Source organism: Macaca nemestrina, chromosome 19 (assembly GCF_043159975.1).
Source record: "Macaca nemestrina isolate mMacNem1 chromosome 19, mMacNem.hap1, whole genome shotgun sequence".
In the NCBI taxonomy this organism is placed as follows: Eukaryota; Metazoa; Chordata; class Mammalia; order Primates; family Cercopithecidae; genus Macaca; species Macaca nemestrina.
Genome location: NC_092143.1, coordinates 68,470,328 through 68,484,678, shown reverse-complemented (window position 1 = coordinate 68,484,678; position 14,351 = coordinate 68,470,328). Strand labels below are relative to the sequence as shown.

General features: G+C 43.8%; 1 protein-coding gene across 3 annotated transcripts in view; it reads left to right on the top strand.

The window, feature by feature from the left end:
- Positions 1-6,323: 6,323 nt before the first annotated feature.
- LOC105465564 (RIO kinase 3) overlaps positions 6,324-14,351 on the top strand; it is a 29,478-nt gene continuing 21,450 nt past the window's right edge. For 2 of the 3 annotated variants that reach the window (XR_011617023.1, XR_011617022.1), the window contains exon 1: positions 6,367-6,578. Coding sequence is in view for 1 of the 3 variants with exons in the window: in XM_071085534.1 (XP_070941635.1) it covers positions 6,516-6,578 (63 nt within the window). In the remaining 2 variants the exon portion in view is untranslated. Of the gene's footprint in view, positions 6,579-14,351 lie in introns of all 3 variants that reach the window. The other variant, XM_071085534.1, reaches the window with a different exon arrangement.

Sequence of the window (14,351 nt, the reverse complement as noted above, 5' to 3'; positions counted from 1 at the left end):
GGCTAATAAAGTGAAACCCCGTCTGTACTAAAAAAAAAATACAAAAAAAATTAGCCGGGCGTGGTGGTGGGTGCCTGTAGTCCCAGCCACTCGGGAGGCTGAGGCAGGAGAATGGCGTGAACCCGGGAGGCAGAGCTTGCAGTGAGCCGAGATCGTGCCACCACACTCCAGCCTGGGCGACAGAGCAAGACCCCGTCTCAAAAAAAAAAAAAAGAGAGAGAACCAGTGAGTTCATCAGTAGAGAAGACAGGGAGTAGGAGCTGGAGCCAACGCCTCTAAACATTGTGCTTACTCTGCCTGACAGCAAAATGGCCATTTCCCCATTGAAGGACTCACTATTAAATCACATAGGACTAAATGCTGTTATTGGTAAACCACATTTTTCCTGTTAGCAACATTTGTAAATGTAGAATTTGTAAGTATTGTGCATGTCCTTCTATCTTCCTTTTTAAGGAGTACATAGTTGGTGGCATCAGGTATGTACCTTAACTGTCAACAAGCAACCATTAAAATTGTTAAACCACAAAACCCATGGGAACCCATTCCATAACAAGGGATTAATCAACTTCCCTTGTCCTTACAGCCTGCCCTCCCTACATCCTTGCCTCATTTAAAACCTCAGTGTCTTCTGGAACTGTTCATTTCCCTCCAGGGCAGGGCAGCATTCCTTACTCTCCACATCGCAGCTCCCAAAATGTTATTCCTGGCCCCTTGGTTGTCAGGTCTCTCAAGTCTCTAAACATTCCATTATCATGACCTCTAAATTTCCTTAACAGCATCATCTACCAATCTCTTGGGTGCAATCTGCACATTGTCTGAAGACTGTGGCACTGGTACATTCTCTTCCACTCTACCTCAAGTCCGCCATCTTGCTGGGTAGTTTTAGGGTCCGCACATATCACCCGTCCAATACACTGACATTTTTATCCTGATCCGTTAAGCTTCCCAACCTCACCTCACCACCTCTTCATTATGGCTTCCTCTGACCTCAGAATTGCCTGCATCTCCTCTACCTCTAAAAACCTTCAATAGCTCACTATCTCTGTCACTTTTTAAAAAAATTGAGGTGAAATTCACATAACATAAAATTAACATTTTAAAGTGTAAAATTCAGCATTTAGCAGATTCACAATGGTGTGCTACCACCACCTATATCACCCCTAAAGCAAACCCCATTATGCTTACCCTTGAAGCAGTCACTCCCCATTATCTCCTCCTCACTCATTCCCTAGCAACCCCCAATCTGCTTTCTGTCATTATAAATTCACCTATTCTGGATTTTTCATATAAATGAGTTCATAGAATATGTGGCCTTTATGTCTGACTTCTTTCACTCAGCATCATGTTTTTTTCAATGCTCATCCACATTGTAGCACATATCAGTACTTCAGTCCTGTATTAGCTTGCTAGCACTGCCTTAACACAATATCATAGACAGGGTGACTTACATAACAAACATCTATTTTCTCATAGTTCTGGAGGTTGGAAGTTCAAGATCAAGGTACTGGCAGGGTTGGGTTCCTCTGAGGCCTCTCTTCTTGGCCCACAGATGGTTGCCCTCTGGTTGCCTCTTCCCATGATCATCTCTGTATGTATGAGTATGGTGCTAGGGCTTCTTCCTCTTTTTATAAGGCCACTAATCATACTAGGTTAGGGCCCCATCCTGATGGCCTTATTTTAACATAATCACCTGTTCAAAGACCTTATCTCCAAGTATGGTTACCTTCTGAGGTACTGGGAGTTAGGACTTCAAATATGAATTTTGTGGGGACACAAAATCAACCCATAACTTTTCCTTTCTATGACTGAATAATATTCCATTGCTTGTATATATCATAGTTTGCCCATTTATCCACTAATGGACATTTGGTTTGTTTCTACCTTTTGGCTACCATGAATAATGGTTTTGTAAACATTCACATACAAGTATTTGGTTGTCTGTTTTCAGTTCTTTGGGGTATATACCTATGAATAGGATTTCTGGGTTATATGATAATTCTATGTTTAACTTTTCGAGGAACTGCCAAGCTGTTTTCTACAGCAGAGCACCATTTCACATTCCTACAAGCCATGTATCAGGGTTCCCATTTCTCCATATCCACACCAACTTAATTCTTTAGCTCCATGTGTCCTTTCTCCCACTGAATTTCTTTACTCCAGTGCGTCAAAATCTCCTGTCCCTAACTCCCTACATTCCTCCTAACAACCAGCTCCTTTTAAAATTATGCCCAGCTGGGTGCGGTGGCTCATGCCTGTAATCCCAGAATTTTGAGAGGCTGAGGTGGGCAGATCACCTGAGGTCAGGAGTTCAAGACAAGCCTGGCCAACATGGTGAAACCTCGCCTCTACTAAAAATAAAAAAATTTGCGGGGCGTGGTGGCACACGCCTGTAATAACAGCTACTCAGGAGGCTGAGGCAGATGAATCACATGAACCTGGGAGGCGGAGGTTGCAGTGAGCCGAGATTGCACCATTGCACTCCAGCATGGGCGACAGAGTAAGACTCTCTCTCAAAAACAAACAAACAAACAAACAAACAAACAACAACAAAAAATTACGTCCACAGCCATTATAAACCACATAATTCATTCTGTGTTACATCAGGCTCTCCAGCTTTCAGCTTTCTGATATAGGAATAACAATATCCACCATAATTATTTTAAGAATTGGCCAGGAGTGGTGGCTCATGCCTGTAATCCCAGCACTTTGGAAGACCAAGATAGGAGGATCACCTCAGCCCAGGAGTTCAAGACCAGCCTGAGCAACATAGCAAGACCCCATCTCTACCAAAAATTTAAAAGTCAGCCAGGCGTGGTGGCACGTGTCTTTACTTCCAGCTATTCAGGAGCCTGAGGTGGGAGGATCACATAAGCCCATGAGTTCCAGGTTGCAGTGAGCTGTCACTCAGCTTGGGTGACAGAGGGAGACCCTATCACGAAAACAAAGCAAAACAAAAAGTAGAACCTAATGAGCTAATGTATTTGAAATGTTTAAACACATAGTAAGCATTTAATAAATGGTAGTTATGATGATGGCTACTAAATTTTTATTTTCAGCCCCTATTTTTTCTCATAAACTCTATACTGCCTATCGGCCACTTTCAAACAGCATCCATACAGTTTGTTCATTTGCAAATATGTATTGAGTGCCTACTATATGCCAGCCACCATGCAAGGCACTGGTTTACAATAGTGAACATAATTCCTGCTCTCCTGCGGGGGAAAAAAAAACAGATAGATAGGCAAATAAATGTGCATTTACAGTTTTTGATAGCTGCTGTGTTCCATAAACAACCTAATTGTGACATGAATAATACAAAATTAATTCTATCATCTTCCCCTCAAACCAGATCTCCAGGCACCGCCTTCCACCCAGTCAACCAATCAAAAAACGGAAGTTATCTCAGACTTCTTGACCTCCATTGAGATGCCTGCCTCCCATCCTGCCCTGCCCCCATCTGGCACTGCCAACATCGGCACCAAAACCCAAGAATCAAATCTTGGAAATAAGAGAAATTGGATCAAAGTTGGAATAAAGAAAGAAAAGGTTTCTGAGACTTGAACTTAGACTGATAAAGGTATTAACACATTTAAAGACTCTGTCGGCTGGGCGCAGTGGCTCACGTCTGTAATCCCAGAACTTTGAGAGGCCGAGGCAGGCGGGTCACCTAAGGTCAGGAATTCGAGACCAGCCTGGCCAATGTGGCAAAACCCCATCTCTTAAAAAAAAAAAAAAAATTAGCCGGGCGTGGTGGCAGGCACCTGTAATCCCAGCTACTCGGGAGGCTGAGGCCAGAGAATCGCTTGAACTTGGGAGTCGGAGGTTGCAGTGAGCTGAGATTGCACCTCTGCACTCCAACCTGGGCTACAGAGTGACACTCTGTGTAAAAAAAAAAAAAAAAAAAAAAATTATTAGCTGGGTGTGGTGGCACATGTCTGTAGTCCCAGTTACTCAGGAGGCTGAGGCAGGAGAATTGCTGCTTGAACCTGGGAGGCGGATGTTGCAGTGAGCCGAGATTGTGCCACTGCACTCCAGCCTGGGTGACAGAGCAAGACTCTGTGTCAAAAACAAAACCAAAAAAACTCTTGGACCTGGACCTTTCCTGCATTCTCCAACCCGTTTCACTTTGTCCCCGTTGAGCCCTACATCTGACCATGCCAAACCACCTGGTCTTTTCCGAGGTACCCTGAAGACTGCTTCCCTTGTACAGAAGGTCCCGCTCCACCTTACAGCCCATCTCACCAATGCCTGGTCATCTTGTGAGGCTGAGATCAAGTGTCATCTACTCTAAGGAATCCTTCCTGACATCTGGGTAGATCTGACCTCTTCCAGCCAGGCGCGGTGGCTCACGCCTGTAATCCCAGCACTTTGGGAGGCCAATGTGGGTGGATCACAAGGTCAGGAGTTCGAAACCAGTCTGTCCAACATGGTGAAACACCGTCTCTACTAAAAATACAACAATTAGCCAGGCTCAGTGGCACGCGCCTATAGTCCCAGCTACTCGAAAGGTTGAGGCAGAAGAATCGCTTGAACCCAGGAGGCGGAGGTTGCAGTGAGCCTAGATCACACCACTGCACTCCAGCCTGACGACAGAGCGAGACTCCGTTACAAAAAGAAAAGAAAAAAGTTAAAAAAAAAATCTGACCTCTTTCTCCTTTACATTCAAAACAAAACAAAACAAAACAAAATTCAGATTCCTACTTTTATTTTCGACTTCCTGTCCTTTTCTGATATATCCCCCAAATAGTCTCTTACTGGCACATTTTTGTCATACACTGCATCTCAGCTTTTCTTTCCGGTCTGCTCTTTTTCTTTTAATCTTTTTTTTTTTTTGAGACAGAGTCTCGCTCTGTTGCCCAGGTTGGAGTGCAGTGGCATGGTCTCAGCTAACTGCAATCTTCGCCTCCCGGGGTCAAGTGATTCTCCTGCCTCAGCCTTCTGAGTAGCTGGGATTACAAGTGTGTGCCACCACACCCGGCTGATTTTTGTATTTTTAGTAGAGACGGGGTTTCACCATGTTGGCCAGGCTGCTCTCAAACTCCTGACCTCAGGTGATCCACCCGCCTTGGCCTCCCAAAGTGCTGGGATTACAGGCCTGAGCCACCACACCGAGGCCTCTCCTATTTTTTCCTAACCAGAATTGAGAAGTCCATTTCTATTAATAGTTACACCCTTTTTTCTTCAACTACTTATCCTCCAATTACAATCCTTTGAACACTAAGAAGGAACACAATTTCCACACACATTCACATATATAGGCAACATTTGCCAAGCACACGTCTGTACCCTATCATATGGCTATAGTTTGCCTTACTGCAATAGGAGTGTTTGGAGGATTCAGAACATGTTTTCACCTGGAATGGAAAGGAGGCAAAGATTGCATGCTAATGGAAATCATTAAGATCAGTAACCCAGGGCTCTCAAGTATGGACAGAGATACTGACTGGGAACTGAGATTTAGGGAAAAAGAGTTATTCAATACCTATTTCTAGTATGTTTGAATATACAACATATAGACAGTGTATTGTTTATAGTCAAGATATAATGTACAGCTAGTCCAGTTCCCAAACCGATTGTCTGGGTTCACCCCTTATTAGCTTTGCCACTTGTTATCTGTATGACCTCAACTAAATTACTTTACCTCTCTGTGCCTCAGTTTCAATATCAGTAAAATAGAGATAATGACAGAATTTAGCTCTCAGGGTAATTTTGAGGACTAAAAAGTTCATGAAAGATTTGAAGAGTGCATTGATATACTAAGTGAAATGCAATGCTTAGTTATCTTTTATCTGGTCATTTTATTAGAATCTCTCTACAAAATACAGAATCAAAACTTTCATTATGCAGTCTTATTTTTGTTCACTGTTACGTAACACATTTTACACATTTTCCGCATTCCACGCCCCACCCCCCAACAACAACCACCACAAACTCCGACCGTCCTCTCCAGGCCTTTTCCCTCTATAAACCTGCCATTTGCTGTCTCCCAAGTCATCCCAGTTTAGAACTGCTCCAGGAAATAATGAACGAACAGAGAGAGCCTAGTTTGTTTATTTACAATCCACCAGTCTAATCTAGTTTAGATCCAGCGGCAGTCTCGGGGTGCCAAAGAGATGGCAGTGCGGGGACAGGGCAGAGCCTGGGCCAAAGGAAGCCACACCCAGTTCTTGCCATGCCCTGCCCAACATAGGCAACGTGACACCAAGCGACAGCCAGCTGATCCTTGCTTCCCCGAGCCCGGCGGCCAGCGACCGGAAGTAGCCTGCCCGGGGGCGGGGAAAGGAGCCTTAAGGAGGAGCTAGGGGCGTGTGGCCAATTGCAAGCGACTGTCCCAGCGAAGAGGGCGGAAGAGGAGAGATCCAGTTCCGGACGCGGCCGCCGCCGTCGCCGCCATCTGTCACCTCCAGCTCCGGCATCAGCAACCAGTTGTCCCTGCCCCGCCTGTCTCCTCGGTGGAGCCTGCTTCCCATCTTGCCACCTCTCTGCTCTGTTCTTGTCTCTGCCTTCATCCCCGAATGGATCTGGTAGGAGTGGCATCGCCTGAGCCCGGGCCGGCTGCGGCCTGGGGACCCAGCAAGGTAAGTGGCAGACGAGGCTGGAGTACTTGCCTTGGTCACACGGGCTGGTTCTCTCGGAAGGCTCGGAAAGGGCGGCTTCGTGGGGGACTCGGGAAGTTCTGGGGCGGGACCCCGCCGACCTTGGCAAGGGGGCACTGGCCGCCGGGGTGCCGGGGTGGGGATGGAGGGAGCGGAAAGAGGGGCGGAGGGCGGCTGGATTTCCCAAATGCCACCTTGAGTGGTTAAGGCTCTCTATTTCTTCAGCGTACTCTCTGTGTCGCCGTAGCATGTATTTGAGCAGGACTGGCATACACACGCTGATACTGGAGGGGAAACAAGCACAATCTTGTTTTTCACGGGCCAAGTGAGTCAGCCGAATACACAGCTAGCCAGACAGAAAGTTGGTTTAGGGAGCTGTTTACTTAATTTGTCAAGTGTGGTTATCCCAGTTCGGAAATTTCTTGTTTTTGAAGTAGTAAAAGATAAAACCCAGGCGCACCCTCCTCCCTCGACGCTAATATTCATGTGCACCCCACGGATTGTAAAGTGGTTGTGAATTTCATGATCTGCCCAAGCTTTGACGTTTAAACTTTTTCATAGAATGGCAAACTAAAGACCTTTACTTCACATTTGCTTTCTGGTTTCCAGGCGGGTCCTTTTCATGATACTTTGATTATATGGATGAAAATACTTTTCTGCCACTTTATGGAGGGTTTGCTTGAGAGCCGAGTGCTTCCATTGGGATTTTTTGTTCCACAAATTAAGGTCGTGAAGGAGTCTAGCTTTTTTAGCTTCATAATTGTTCTTTACATGCTAACACAGAATATTTGTTCCCATTTAAAAGGTCACCTGTGAAACTTACTAGATCTTCAGGCTAGGTCTTAACAGGAAAAGGGTCAATAATTAACTATTAAATAAATGAAAGTTAATTTTATAAAAGTTCTCATACAACTGTTGGAAGAATCTGAGATACTGCACTGACAAATGTGGTTACCCTTTGCATGTTATTTTGCTTATTTTTCATTAAAGCCTTGTTTACAAGGTCAAGATTAGTAGACATAAAAGGATGAAATCAGTAGACAGACTAGTATTATAAATATATACTTTGTATGTTAAAGTCCTTCAGTTAAGCATTGGTAAAGGCTGGTAAAAATGTCAAATGAGACAAACCGTATTCAGAATACATCCTAATCTCAGAACAAATTTCACTTACGAAACTAATTCAGTAATAAAATATTTAACAGTCATATTTTTATTTAAGTGTACACTGTCAGAACTATACAATTCCATTTTCATTGTGCAACAAAAATGCTTCTGGGATTTATAGATGCTGTCTATTGGGAGGACAGTGTTTTGAAAGGCAAAACAATTAGAAACAGGCTGAAAGTACTATCATTTAATCCTTTTTTACTCTAACCTTTCGGAAAAACAAAGTGACAGAAGCCTACATGGAGGAGGTGAAGATTTGAGGAGGGTTTTGAAAAATGGAAGGATTCTCAAAACTTTTTAGTCAGTACTTTTTTATTTCTTTCCTTCCTTTCTTCTCTTCTCCCCTCCTCTTCCCACCTCCCTGCTCTTCTCCCCTCCCCCCTCCCCTCGCCTCTTTCATTTGAGATGGAGAGGTGCTCTATTGCCCAGGCTGGAGTACTGTGGTTTGCTCCCAGCTCACTGCAACCTGTGCCTCCCGGGTTCAAGCAATTCTTGTGACTCAAGCACAAGAACCCTCCAGGGTTCAAGCAATTCAAGCAGTACCCTCCCGGCTTCAAGCAATTCCTGAGTAGCTGGAATTACAGGCACCCACCACCACGCCCAGCTAATTTTTGTATTTTTAGTAGAGACGGGATTTCACCGTATTGGCAAGGCTGATCTCAAACTCCTGACCTCAAGTGATCCACGCGCCTCGGCCTCCCAAACTGCTGGGATTACAGGCATGAGCCACCGTGCCCAGCCTCTTCCTTTTTCTTTTCTTTTCTTTCTTTTCTTTTTTTTTTTTGAGACAGAGTCTTACTCTGTCACCCAGGCTGGAGTGCAGTGTTGCGATCTTGGCTCACTGCAAGCTCCACCTCCCAAGTTCAAGCTATTCTCCTGCCTCAGCTTCCCGAGTAGCTGAGATTACAGGCACCCGCCACCACGCCTGGCTAATTTTTTGTATTTTTAGTAGAGACGGGTTTCACTGTGTTAGCCAGGATGGTCTCGATCTCCTGACCTTGTGATACTCCTGCCTCGGCCTCTTTCTTTTTTAATTGAGACAGGGTCTCACTCTGTCACCCACGCTGGAGAGCAGTGGCATAATCACAGTTCACACTGCACCTTGACCTGGCAGGCTCAAACAGTCCTCCCACCTCCGCCTCCTGATTAGCTGGGACTACAGGCCAGTGCCACCACACTTAGCTCATTTTTGTTTTTTGTTTTTTTTTTGAGACAGAGTCTCGCTCTGTCACCAGACTGGAGAGCAGTGGTGCAATCTTGGCTCACTGCAACCTCCACCTCCTGGGTTCAAGCGATTCTTCTGCCTCAGCCTCCCGAGTAGCTGGGACTACAGGTGTGTGCCACCATGCCCAATTAATTTTTGTATTTTTAGTAGAGATGGGGTTTCACCATGTTGGCCAGGACGGTCTCAATCTCTTGACCTTGTGATCTTCCTGCCTTGGCCTCCCAAAATGCTGGGATTACAGGTGTGAGCCACTGCACCCGGCCAATTTTTGTGTTTTTTTGTAGAGATCAGATTTCACCATGTTGCCTAGGCTGGTCTTGAACTCCTGGGCTCAAGCAGTACCCCACCCCCTTCCGTCTGGCCTCAAAATGTTAGGATTACAGGTGTGAGCCACCATGCCTGGCCCGGGCTTCTTTATACTCTTAAAAATTGAGGACCCCCAAATGTCTTTTGTTTACATTGATTATATCAATTGATATTTATCATATCTGAAATTAAAACTGAGAAATAGAAAAATTTTAAGTCATTTAAAAGTCATGCTAGTCTGATGGTAGTGGGTTATCAGAACTTATTAACATTAGTGTCACTAAAGTTGATATAGAACCTTCCCACTGCTAAATTTAGCTGGCTTTAAAAAAAAGTCATATGTTAACATAAATAACATTTTTATATTTAAAGAAAACTTAGAAAAATAGATTAGAACATGTGAGAAAAGTAGAAAAAGAAAACAAACAAAAAAATAGAGTTGAGATTTTACTGTGTTGCTCAGGCTGGTCTGGAACTTGTGGCCTCAAGCAATCTTCCCACCTTGGCCTCCCAAAGTGCTAGAATTACAGGTGTGAACCACCACACCTGGCCAAAATAAAACTATGTCTGAAAACAAAAATTAGTGAACAGTATTTTATATGTTTGCAAATCTCTAACATCTGACTTATTAGAAGACATCTGGATTCTTCTGTCTTCTTTTTTCATTCAACCTGTTGTGAGGTTGAAGTATTTGAAGAAAATCCATCCTCACAGCTAAGTAGATTGTAGCAGATATAAGTGAAGATGGGTAATAAGAGCATAGTAGAAATACTGAGAACAAACTGGGTTAATCTCTAAAAATGCATTTATATCTTAAATCTACTCTTTAGAAAATTTTAGAAAACACCAGAATACCAAGCACACATTCCATTAGCCATCAGTGATGATGTCATCACATCTGATGTAGACTCTGGAAAACCCCACACTCTTGGGGGAATGAGAGTTAAAAAGACAAATAATGTATTATTACTATTATGAAAATTTTGACATCATAGACCCTCTGAATGGGTCTTGGGGATCCTTCTCTCAGAGTACCAGGGTGCAAGTTACAAAATGCCTAACTACTATTGTGGACAAAGAATTTTAGGGGATATTCCAAGAAGGGAGGATTGGCAAACTGTAAGCAAAAGTGAGCAAGTGTGTAGCTCTGTTGATAGAGAGTTGTAAAATAAATAAATAAATAAATTAGCAGTACACCTCAAAACTGTGAAAGTTATCAAAAACAAGGAAAGTCTGAGAAACTCAACAGCCTAAGGGGTGCTTAAGGAGATGTGGCAACTAAATGTAATGTGGTATTCTGAATGGGATCCTGGAACAGAAAAAGAATGTTAGAGAAAAACTAAGGAAATCTGAGTAGAGTATGGACTTTAGTTAATAATAAAATGTATCAATATTGGTTCACGAATTGTGACAAATGTAGAACACTAATAAGGTGTTAATAGGATAAATAGGATAAACTACTGAGTATAGTATTTGGGAACTCTGTACTGTCTTGGCAGTTTTTTTCTGTAAAAGTAAGACTATTCAAAAACCAAAAAAATTTTTTTAAATGGATTAGTGTTGTTATGTAGTCCCAGATTATTTTTTTCAGAGACACTTGTCTTGAGTTGAAAAATTACTTACTAGCCGGGCGCGGTGGCTCAAGCCTGTAATCCCAGCACTTTGGGAGGCCGAGACGGGCGGATCACGAGGTCAGGAGATCGAGACCATCCTGGCTAACACCGTGAAACCCCGTCTCTACTAAAAATACAAAAAACTAGCCGGGCGAAGTGGCGGGCGCCTGTAGTCCCAGCTACTTCGGAGGCTGAGGCAGGAGAATGGCCTAAACCCGGGAGGCGGAGCTTGCAGTGAGCTGAGATCCGGCCACTGCACTCCAGCCCGGGCTACAGAGCAAGACTCCGTCTCAAAAAAAAAAAAAAAAAAAAAAAATTAAAAAAAAAAGAAAAATTACTTACTTAAATATTCTACTTAGATTATATCTTCTAGCTGTATGATTTAGAAAGGGGACCTTCCTATAGGTTACATTTCTCTTGACTTGCTTCTAATAGAGTACTGAATTTTTGTTACTGTGTGCCTCTTTCATGTTTGCTGGTTTTCTTTTATTTATTTATTTTTTTTGGAGACAGAGTCTCACTCTGCCGCCCAGGCTGGAGTGCAGTGGCGCCATCTTGGCTCACTGCAACCTCCGCCCGTGGGCTCAGGCAATTCTCGTGCCTCAGTCTCCAGAGTAACTGAGACTACAAGTGTGCATCACCATGCCTGGCTAATTTTTGTTTTTTTTTTGTATTTTAGTAGAAACAGGGTTTCACTATGTTGCCCAGGCTAGTCTCGAACTCCTGAGCTCAAGCAATCTGCCTGCCTCAGCCTCCCAAAGTGTTAGTATTACAGGCGCGAACCACTGCACCCAGCTGCCGTTTTTAATTTTACTTGATTCTTTACCCATAATTGTCTGCAGGAAATCTTTAAAAAAAACAATGATACAAGCAGCGAAGGTCATATCTTTAGGAAGTGGAAGGAAAGAGAGAGGATTCCCCACTAATGTGCAGCCCTCCAGGTGGGGGAGCATGCGGTAGTAGTGAAGAACCCCAAGGAACAGAGTTCAGTGGTGGTGGTTTTGCAAAGGAGAGGAAAACAGGGTGGGTCTTAGGGTTATTTAGCAATAGGAAAGAAGAACCAAGAGGCTGGTGAAAAGCTTGATGGATGTCCTTTGAAGAAGAATTGCTGACTGGAAAGGATTGTATGAGGCGTCCCATCAGATTGTGACACTATAGGGAGTTTGTGTTGATGAGTGCAATAGTAGGAAATGACTTTGGATAGCTAGGACGGAGCAAGATGATGGAGGGCGTTTCCCCCATCTCGTTAGTTTTTTTACAAAGAGCGGCTTACTGAAGAGTCACAGATGACAGAGGATTCCCTTACATACCACCTATGGTACCTGCTCATAGGAGGAGCCTGCAGTAAATTTTCTGAGCACTTGGGATAGCAAACTTGTTGTGCCTATAGGGAAAACCCAGGGGGTCTTCTCCCGACCCCAGAAGCTGTCCCTCTCACAGCCTGGAAAAAGTGTATGGAGGGCTTTTAATTGTTGGCTTGAAGAGTTTGGGTTTGATTTCAAAGTATGGGAGTGGCAGCCTATCTGAAATCTTTACTTATTTACCTCACCCAAGGGAGTTGCCTCAGTGTGAGGTGGACCACTTGAGCTGGTACAGGGTAGTATAGTCTCTAGAGTCTAGGGTCAGTAGGAGTGGACAGCGAGGATGCTTTGGTGCTGTTTGAGGTCTCTACATGTTTCCCTTTCTGATTCAGTGTATCTGTGAGTAGGTCAATCTCTGCCTCAAAATAACAAAAGTCCTGCCTGTCATTTTTGTCTCTTCTGACAGATTGTCAGCTAATATTTTAATACCTTAGCAGAATTAATTAACAGATGGCAACAGACTTGAAGCCTCTGAAGTGGGCAGGCAAAAGGGCAGACTTTCCAAGATGGGGGAAAGGACATTAGATTAGTAGGGATGTAGAAAGACATCAGACCTCTGCAGCCAATCACTCCAGTGTTTTCTTTTGGCACATACTGCTCAGGAAATACTGGAATGCCTCTTTATATCCAAAGCTCTATGCTGGGCTCCGAGGGTGGATAAGAAGGTCTCTACCGTTCAAGGCGCTCATGCTCCATTGTGGCTAATGCATGAACTCTAATACAGTGATGAGTTCTGCATTAACAGTGTTTGCATACCGCTGTGGGAACACAAAGGAAAGGGTCCAACTTTGGTAACACTGAGACAGCCTTATAGAGGAGGCGACATTTAATTGGTGTAAATAAAGAAGGAAGAAAAACCAGTGGTAGAGAAAGGAATGTATGAAGGCATGCAGTGGGGAAAGTATGCCATCTTTTTTGTTTGTTTTTGAGACATGCTCGCTCTGTCGCCCAGGCTGGAGTGAAGTGGCGGGATCTCAGCTTGCTGCAACCTCTGCCTCCTGGGTTCAAGTGATTTTCCTGCCTCAGCCTGCTGAGTAACTGGAACTACGGGCACCCGCCACCATGCCTGTAGTGTAAATTAGGATAAAAAATACTAATTTTTATATTTTTAGTAGAGACAGGGTTTCTCCATGTTGACCAGACTTGTCTCGAACTCCTGACCTCAGGTGATTCGCCTGCCATGGCCTCTCAAAGTGCTGGGATTAAGGCGTGAGCCACTGCACATGGCCTAAGTATGCCATCTTTGGCATATAATTAGTGTCACTAGAGTGTAGGTTAGAAGAGGGTTGAGATTGGACAGATAAATCAGGGCAAGTTGGGCATCCCTTGCTGAAGGATTTGGATTTTATTTATTTAGAGACAGGGTCTTACTCTGTCACCCAGGCTGGAGTGCAGTGGCACAATCATAGGACTCAAATGATCCTCCTCCTACTTCAGCCTCCTGAGTAGCTGGGACTGCAGGCATTTGCCACTGTGCCTGGCAGTTTTTAAATTTTTTTGTAGAGATGATATCTTGCCGTGTTGCCTAGGGTGGGGAATTTGGATTTTGTATTGCAGACAGTAGGGCAGTTTGCTTCACACATTCCAGGGTGAGGGGATAGGGAAGCTGTATAGTAAAATGCTAAGAGTGCAGCCTGGCATCGCCTTGGTTCAGAGCTTGGTACTTCCATCTATGATGTTATCTTGGGTTAAAAGAAAAGCCTTTATGTATCTCAGTTTTAAAATCCGTAAAATGGGGATGGATTGCAACTACTCAATTGTGTGATTTAAGTAATCTATGTAAGTTATGTGTATTTAACCAAATTACTTAGATATAGTGAATATTCAGATATTGTCTGTTATGCAACTTAGTCATTGCCAAATGTTATTGAAAATTCTGAGTTAGACAGTCACCTACCTTTTGGAGCCTGGACTTTGAAACTGATCAGATGAAACATTTCTAGGCTAAACAGCATCGTATCTTCTACCTAGAGGATACAGAAGGAACTCAGCAGAGTCATGAGGCCAAAAAATTAGCTATGTTCTCCAGATGATAGAAAGCTTCAAGACTCTAGACCTTAAAATCCTTACCAAGAGGGTT